The following is a 9,270-nucleotide window of genomic DNA, read 5'->3' on the forward strand; positions in this document are numbered from 1 at the left end:
AGAACCTAATTCTATTGGTTCCTATGAGACTTGTTTCCAGTTTATTTATTGGCAGCCTTCTACCTTTTTAAAGGTTCTTTTAGGGTGCTTTAATACCCTGGCTGAACTATATTCAACTTGTCTTGTTCTTCCTGTAGGACTCTTCTATGCATAAGCATTTATGTTGCTTATGGAACTAGAAAGTGCTGGTGTCTAATAGATTTTGTGAAGAAAGCTTAATTTGTCATTTAAAATGACTCTCTTATTCAGGAAAATGGATGTGTTCCTCTTCTAGGATTCCCATGCAGCTGCAGTTTGGATGTAATTCCTTCCAAAGAAATTGATCATGGGAATACTTCTAATCCAGCTGATGATTTGGGGAGAAATAGTTTTGGTGACTTGTTCTCTCCACTTCGAGATGGTAAGTTGACATTGGAAAAAGATTGTATAGATACATGTGCTGGAAAGATACATGTGATATTACATCCTGCAGTTAAGACCCTTAATGCTTGCAGTCATGCCCATCCTATAGAGCATATGCTATTAAAATAAAATAAAATAAAATAAAATAAAATATTATAGCCAAATTAATAAGGTGCCTCTTTACATAGTAGTCAGTGATAATCCCAAAACCATGCCTTCTGTATTAAAAACTTAAGCAGTAATTGTTTACTGTTTGAACAAAAGATCAGGTACAGCTGTTACTCAGATTCTACCTGTATAGGATTTATTTCCTTTTTACAGTGAGTATTTATTGCTTTGTCCTATAGATGTTGCAGTTTGTAAAACAAGTGAAGATGTTCCTGGAAAGAGTGATGGTAAGCACTTATTGTAGTACATTTCTAGTATCTCTGAGGGCCCAGCCTTACATTAAATTGGTTTAATGCTACAGGAAATCAGAATAAGTAGCAGGAAATGAAGATAAGTAAAAACAAACTGGGGCATGGGGTGTAATATTTGCTACACTGTGCATGCTAAACATGTGTTCAGGAAACATTCTTAGTTCAAACAGTAAAGGTAAAGGGACCCCTGACCATTAGGTCCAGTCGTGACCGACTGTGGGGTTGCGGCGCTCATCTCGCGTTATTGGCCGAGGGAGCTGGTCATGTGGCCAGCATGACTAAGCTGCTTCTGGCAAATCAGAGCAGCGCACGGAAGTGCCACCCGCGTCCCCTAGTTCAAACAGTACAAATATATAATCCTTTAAAATATAAAGTGGTGTGGAAATGAAATGAACAAAGTAATAAAAAATACATGTGTGTGACTTTGTTTTTCATTCTAGGTATGGATTTTCAACCTTACCTTTCCAGTTTGGATTTTCTCTCCCAGTTCAGCACTGCATTGCCTGCAAGAAAAAATCCAGTAGGATCTGGCCCACAAATAGTGCATTCTAGTCCACTTAATATATTTGTTGGCTCTCCTATCAAAGAAGATGATGAGAATCCAGAAGCTGATGCTAAGAAAACTAATCATGGAAGACAAGAGTCCAGAGAACATTTCAAACAGGTAATGCTGTAATTCTAATTGCCTGTGACTTGAGCTGTCCACCTTGCATTTTTGTTTGCTGTTTCTGCTTTTTGCTGCATAGAAACATGCACATGTTGGATAGTAGTGCCTTCTAGGCGTGGGCTGTTTGCTTCCTAACCATAGTCATGAGATTCGGAGCACCGTAATGCATGCAAATCCCCCCACCCCCTTTCAGTTTTGGGGTGTTAGGAGAGGGATAGTGCTCCCGGCAGGGGACACATCATGCTTCTTCTGGGGTAGTTTGTCCACCTTTGGTCTCCACTCAGCTCTCACCTGTGACTCCTAGAAGCTGCAGCTTGGGGTGGATTGAGATAATAAGCTTTCTCCCATCTTTAAACAGCTTTTGTTGTTGCTAGATAGTGCTGATTTTGATTGTCCCAAAGGGCCCAGCACATGACTGAGTGTACTACTTATCAGGCAAGAAATGTTTATATTTGTGGGGCTGTGTTGGCTTTCACATTTATTGTTCCCCTTCTGTACAAAGTTGAGTTCCTCCAGCTCTGAGTTTACAACTATGAATACCTCCCCGTTGGGCACCATAATCAGGAGTCCTGATCCCCGAGAGAGGCTTATTAAGAACCTTCAGGCACAACTGACCTATGAATCGCCAGTGAACGGTCCTACCTCAGCAAGTAGGTCTAGATCTTACCTTTCTGTTATGAGACATAATCAACTGGCTAATGACTTGGCATCCTAGGTGAATGTAAAGGGAGTGCAACAGTCTGTAAATATTTTTTAATATATACAATTTATGATGTACTACTGAATAAAAATGTGGCATAATCTAATGTTTCTGTCTTTGTGCGCATGGTGTACTCTGGCAATTAGTTTGCGTAATTTTCCGAGAATGGTCTTCAATCACTCCAGCACTTCAATCACATTTCCAGTCATGTGCCTGCTTTTAAATTTTTAAATCCCAGCACTTATGAACAGTCAAGAACTTAAGGTTTCATTTCATAAATATAGGTGGTGATTAGAAATAATGTGACTTGTGTGCAGTGGTATGCCCATCTTGCCTGTTTATATAGTAGTTTTCTGTATCTTTTTAGGTCCCCTTTTATTGCCCCAGTTAAAATGAAATGCTCATACTTTATTTTGCATAGCTTCAAAGATAACTTCTTCGGTTACTGCTGGAGTTGCCAATTCGCTATCGGAAAAAATAGTAGACACTCTTGGAAGCAGCAGATTGAATGCACCTTTATCATCCGTTCAAATTCATTTCATTCAGAATATGATACAAGAAACTCTGGATAACTTCAGGTAAGTTGAGTTGTATCGACACTTTGACTACAGTTATCAGTTTATAAAGCCTGAGCAAAATAATAACTTTAGCGGAGCTCGGCAACGAGATGTTGCAGTGTATCTCTGAAGTGTGTGGGTTACTTGTGGCTGAAGGTGTGTGTGTGAAGAAACAGAAGATACATCAAAGGCACTAATCTCAGCTCTAGCTTAGGTCTGTCTTAAGGTACATCTTCTTTGTTTATGAATATTTAAAAGTGTGTCCAGTTCCCATGCAGTCAAGTACTAGATTTGACCAGGGATGAGGTTTGAGAGAATAAGGTGACCTTTGCTGCAACCTGCGAGGTATGGGAGAATTTTGGCAGACTCTGAGCCAGCCTCTCCCTTCGTCTGACCTGCAGTATTAACTCTGGGCTGCATTGCAGGCCTGCCTCAAATAGACTGTTTTGACAACAACCCTGTGGTGAATATGAATGCTCCAAATTACTGGCTTCATTCTTCACAGTCTGTTGGGTGGCATGTGCCTCTGCAACTCTGACTTAAAAAAGAAAAGGTTAGCAGGGTGCTATAAAATTGGCTGGCATTTAAGCATCACATCAGAAATAGATCAAATTAATATATCTACCAAATATACACGTCAGCATTCTTTCTGCCCCAGGAAAGCTAATTGTCTTTGAGTGGTTTTAAGAAAGCAGTGGGGTTAGCTCTGGATTTGTGTCTTAAGTGCTTCTCTTGTAATTGTGACATTCTATGACATCACTATATCTTTTCTTAGCCTTGTTACTTGTTTATGAGCAAAAACAACAACAACACACATTTCAGTATGTTAACTCAATCAGGACATAATCAAACTTCTGTCAGAATTAATTCAAGAAGTTGGTAAGTTAATTCACAAAGCTCCTGGAGTGTGCTGTTCTTGCACATTTTAAACAGCCAGACAATGGCTTAGATGTTGGAGATTCATTCCCCGTGTTTGCATTCATGGGATTGTTGTTTATCACATGATGGTGTATGTTTTCATTCCACAGAGTCAGATGTGACGGAGACAGGATGTTTGTGTTACTGTGTGCCATGAAGTGGGACTGTTGTCCTTCGTTCTTTCTCTTTTTGCTGCCTGATGCTAGAGAGAGAGGGAGCCCTGTTGCAGTGCTCCGTGTGTGTTTATATGTAAATAAATGTAGATTAGCCAAATGCTGAGCCACTGAGTTCTGTTACGCAATTGTGCAAACTCTGCGGATCCGTAAGTGTGCTGATGTCAGTTGGCATCAGTCGCTGTGATGTTCGGGCTGGAGAAAGCTTTTGAAGCTCCCAAACGATCGACCAGGAGGAAGAGAACATGCCAGCCGGCCATGTGTCTCTACCAGGTTCCTACTCGAGAGTAAGAGATCCTAACATTAGATTCTCTTCAACTCGAGTAAATACAATCTGCCACAGAGCAACAGTTTACAGGTGCATCTGTAGGCACATATCATGAAGCTTTTATTGTAAATGAAGAAAGATTGCTGGAATCTGTTCCAATGTGCATCTGGAGCAATTACATTTCCCCAATTTATAATAAAATAAATTTCTCTGTTAGGAACAGTTGAGCTGGTTTATGGCAAAAAACTCTCAGCGTGTTTCATTTCCTGGAATCTGAAATAGTACATTTTCAGTATTGGTTGACTAATACTACTTGGGTTGTCATCAGATATCTCCTTGATTTCTTCTTTTCTGTTCTTATTACTAGCCTTGTTTAGCTTTTGCTTATAGCAGAGCATTCTGCTAGCACCTGGTGTTGTGAAACTGGCCATTGCCTCTTGGCTAGAAGGAGTGACTTGTAAAAAAAAGCAGAGGGAGGAGGGGGTTCTAGTGTTTTGTCCTTCATTTCCAAAGTTTGTCTCTATTCCATTTACCATGTTGTTGTTTAGTCGTGTCCGACTCTTCGTGACCCCATGGACCATAGCACGCCAGGCATTTACCATAGTCTATAGCAAACAGAGTCTGTGGCATTACTGAGTGGTAATCCAAACCCCTGATCTGTTATGCTGGAAGGCATTTAAGTTGATGGTGCCCCTCTGCCTAGCCATGGAGGTTCCGTGTGCTCCCATGTAAATTGTGGGTAGATCGAAGTTACTACTGGAAGCTGGTGCATATCTCTGAAATGGGGTGTTTCGAGGTAGGATGGGGGTGGAGCTGAGCTACTCAAGAATCTACTGGCTATCAAGCCAGTCAAGCTACTGGCAAGCACTGAGTCCAATATGGGCCTCTCTGCTGCACCAGACCATAGCTGGTGCATCCAAAATAATAAAATATCAGAGATTTCAATTGTGCCCTTAACCTTAGATGACTAGATAACCCCTGGGATCACTTTGAACCCTATAATTCTGTGATCCTATGACTCATTAAGAACCCAGTACTGGAAATTAATTGCTGTGAAGGAGCTATGCTTCATCTTAGTTCTTGTGGGCTGTGATAAAGATATGCATTATTGTTTAATTTAGAGGGGGGTAGGATGAGATGTTTAATTTTGTCCTGAAAATCACCTTTAATTTAAGAACCAAAGAGAAATGGGTAAACTTGGAATTGAAGGTGCATGGTATTTGTTCCTTCAGGGAAGACTGCCACCGTGACATTGTGAATTTGCAAGTGGAGATGATCAAACAATTTCATGTGCAGCTGGTATGTATAAAATATATACAGAAATGTGCAGATGTTTTAAAAGCATTTCAGCTGAAAGCCCTACTCTGTATTGCTTGTTCATCTTAAGATCCTGGAAAGAGCAATGAGATTATTGAGCACCTCAGTTTGCTAGGTTTGGAACACTATAATTTTTGCAAAGTGACACTGCAAACTAACTCGCAGTCTGTTGTTTCTTAAAAGCTGGGCACAGAATAGTACTGTCCGATGAGTGTAATATCACATACTTGGGGTGGAAGGGAAACTAGATTGCTTTGTTGAGAAAGTAGTGCTTGAGACAGACTTCCTACATTCTCGCTGATTGACTTCAAATTTTCAAAGGCAATGGATGGATGGATATCTTTCTGTGGAAAAATTACAGTGGCCCAGTTGGCATGTCACAAGAAGCCATAGTCTCAAAAACGATTGTTTACCATGTACACTGCTCAGTTGCGCCCACCCTTTGCCAGTGTGAGACACAAACCAGAGAATGTTCCTTCTAGTAGTTTGGAGAGAGAGAACCCATGAGCACTTGTTCACATGTAATGCTAAGCCAGCCACTCTGTGTGGTTTTGCAAAGGGGGGGGGGAACAAGGTGGGTGCATTTGAGTAGCGTATATGAGCATACTGCTCAATCACAGTAAACCAGAGTTCATTTCAGCCTGTGGCTTGCTATGGCATGTGAACTGGGGCCAATATCTTCTGACCACCTTGATTCCAACATTAGTATTCTATATAAAAATGCATACTCGGGTTTGAAAATCTTTTTCTCTAGTAATGTAATGTTCTGTTCTTTTCCTCTCTAGAATGAAATGCATGCCTTACTTGAAAGATATTCTGTAAACGACGGCTTAATAGCTGAAATTGAAAGATTACGTGAGGAAAATAAAAGATTGCAAGCCCACTTCTAAAAAGTCCATGTTCATGCAAGGAAAATGAGTTGAATTTTTTTTATTGTGCTATGGCACAATGATGTCATGTGTCTGATACTTAAGTAGTATGTGTAAACTCGGTGTTTTTTTTCCAGCACTAAAGAACCTTATTTTAAAATAGAAAAGGCAATAGTTAACTGATTAATACAAAAACATGCACTAATAATGTTTATATCAAAGGATTTTAATGGAAAACCTGAAATACATTGCAATCAATTTTAGCTATAAACAAAGTGCCTTTTTATAAAGGGAAACTAAATAGGAAATGTATTTTGTATAAGAATTGCTTTGTTCTGATAAATTTATAATGCATTTCAGTGATTTTTTTTGCAGTGAAGACTTCTATGACAATGTCTTGGTTTTGTTTCCTTTGGCTAGAAAAAAACATTAATGTTTCACAAGCAGTTTTTATTGTATATGCTCTTTTGCTACTGACTTTTTCCTGTAAATGTTACTTTGTAGGTGTAGGATGCAAACTTAGATTTTTGTTACAACTGAGTTGCATATTTACATAATTTAATGGCATACTGATAATTTGTTTCGACTGAATAAACAATTTGTGAAGTTGCATAAACATGCTTGACTAATAACAGTCCTCTGACTTTCAGCTTGGTCCTCAAGCTCTCTTTTTAGCACAGGTCCAGTGCAGTCTTAAGAGTCATAGGAACATCTGTCATTTTACCCAGTCTGCAATTGTGGTTGGAAAAGATATATTTACCATTGTATGAATGGTCAAGAGCAGAAAATCAAACTCATATTCCTATTTGACTCTTGTCTTAAATGTAATGGCTGATTACAGGTTTAAACTCTTTGGGCATACTTTTATCTGGCATCATATTACCATTTTTGCATTGTGAATTGAGTGCTTACGGTACTTTGTGGTTCACATGCAGCCTGTTCAGACAGTAGGCAAACTTAATTTTTAAAATGAAAAGTTGTTGCCCTGTGCCCTGCCTACATTTTGAACAGTCTATGCAACTAAGACTGCAGTCATGCCAGCCTACATTGAAGCAAGTCCCATTGAGTTTAATGAGACTGACTTCTAGGTAGACATCTCTATAGAATTGCACTGTAAGATTATCATGAACCTCTCTCTCAAGTTGACTACAAAACGTGGCTTGTCTTCAGAGTATTATCATTAAGGAACAGCCTTAAGCATTTCAACACAGTTTTTGCCTTGGGAAGGGCTTTAGATTGGGTGGAGGGAATGACTGACCCTTGCAGCCTGGCTTTCTCAGCATTGCTGTTCTCTGACGCCATTATTTCTTAGAAGCCTAAAATCTATATTAACAATATTAATAGTGTAATTGTTATGCACATAGTTGCCTTGGGAGGATTTACCCTTAAAGTTAAACAAGTTTACTTGGAAATTTGATGTTCACTAGGACTTCATCCCATTTTTTAGGATTTCAGGAAGAATGTTGAGGATCATAGCTTCTGCTCTGCTCTTTTTATTTATAAATACTATGTTGTGAAGGACAGTATGAAGCTTGGCAACATCCAATAACTTCTGCTGACCATCATGTTTCTTGTATGTGTACAGCTAAACGACACAAGATCTCTCTGCCCACTTTTTGGAGATTCCCCTCTCCCACAGCAGCCCAATGTGACACAGGCCCTATTGTTCAGGAGGCCTCCCAGTCCCTAAAAAGTGTTTTTCAGGGGTGCAGAGAGGAGCAAAAGAGAAAAGGGGTTGTACAAGCTGCCTTCCACTTGTGTTACCGCAAGCTTACTTTTTAAGGTGTCATGCTTTTGTTTTCACGGTAGCAGACTTGACCCTGGGTACTTCTCTGGAATTTTGGAGAAAAGAAACTTTTTGACCTCAGTGTTGGCTGTTCCTTATATTTAGAGATAACCTTTGACTGTGCAGACTTACCTTGTTTTCCTCCTACGTCATGAAACTATGCAGCAATCATCCAGACCTCAGGGGAGTAATACAGGATTGATGTTCCTGAAACTGAAATTGCAGATGACTATATGCAATCATACCTATGGGAATTACTGTTGAAAGTAAAGCATTTAAGTGCATGATTCAGCTGCAGCTTTGTACAGAAAGAATGCATGCTGTCTTGGCAGAGATATAAAACTTTGAGATAACACACGTCAAAATAGTACTTGTCTTCATTTGCCCTCATTTTAGTATGTAAAGCATTTTAAAGTTTGATGCAAGAGAATTTGTAAGATATACTACTTTGCTTTTGCATGCTGCATAGATCAAAATCAATGGGACATTAAAATGCTAATATGTAGACATAAAATTGAGAAATACCTTGATAGGGGGAGAAACTTTGAGTACTTGTAGTTTTAAAACTTTCACAGCAGAACATTAAATGCTTTTGTTTTGGTTTTATGTGTTAAACCTTTGACCTTAGGTGCAATAACATCAATAATTTAAACTTAAAGCATATATTTCTGTGTTTAATTACATGCCTCACCTTTGGCTTGTTATAATTTTCTTTTTCTTTATAATTGGGACAAGGAGGTGCTTTTTGTACTCATAAACTCTTATGGAAAACTTGGGCTTCATCAGTTCATTTCTTCTTGCATCTGTCTTACAATGCTGATATGCTTCTAGGTTAACTGCTCAGAAGGCAGACAGAAAGCTTGTTTGCTGCAGAATATGAGATCTACTCCATTCAAAAGTGAGTGAAAGCTTATGTTTAGAAGCTATTCAGTTTTGAAACAGAATAGCAGTATTCAGTAATTAACATTTTTAGTGTGTTTTGCTGTGATAGCTAATCACACACATGGAAGATCTGGGCTCACATGAAAGCCAGCCTAAAACAAATGATTAAAATAAGTCGTGGTGAACAGGGCTGCACATTGTTCATACTTGGGTGTATTGACTTCTGTGTGTTTATGAGGAAAGATGAGTAGAAGACATAATGAGGGCTTAATTCACTTAGTCTGCAGTCCTTAGGTGTGTGTAAGGAAAAAG

At 39.1% G+C, this 9,270-nt stretch overlaps 1 protein-coding gene across 2 annotated transcripts in view; it reads left to right on the forward strand.

The window, feature by feature from the left end:
- NEDD1 (NEDD1 gamma-tubulin ring complex targeting factor) overlaps positions 1 to 8,850 on the forward strand; it is a 30,738-nt gene extending 21,888 nt beyond the window's left edge. For both annotated transcript variants that reach the window (XM_035127533.2, XM_035127532.2), the window contains 7 exons: positions 275 to 400; positions 750 to 797; positions 1,262 to 1,485; positions 1,991 to 2,138; positions 2,610 to 2,766; positions 5,337 to 5,403; positions 6,207 to 8,850. In XM_035127533.2, coding sequence (XP_034983424.2) covers positions 275 to 400; positions 750 to 797; positions 1,262 to 1,485; positions 1,991 to 2,138; positions 2,610 to 2,766; positions 5,337 to 5,403; positions 6,207 to 6,311 — 875 coding nt within the window. In that variant the 3' untranslated portion in view covers positions 6,312 to 8,850. The remainder of the gene's footprint in view (positions 1 to 274; positions 401 to 749; positions 798 to 1,261; positions 1,486 to 1,990; positions 2,139 to 2,609; positions 2,767 to 5,336; positions 5,404 to 6,206) is intronic.
- The last annotated feature ends 420 nt before the right edge of the window (positions 8,851 to 9,270 follow it).

Source organism: Zootoca vivipara, chromosome 10 (genome assembly GCF_963506605.1).
Source record: "Zootoca vivipara chromosome 10, rZooViv1.1, whole genome shotgun sequence".
In the NCBI taxonomy this organism is placed as follows: Eukaryota; Metazoa; Chordata; class Lepidosauria; order Squamata; family Lacertidae; genus Zootoca; species Zootoca vivipara.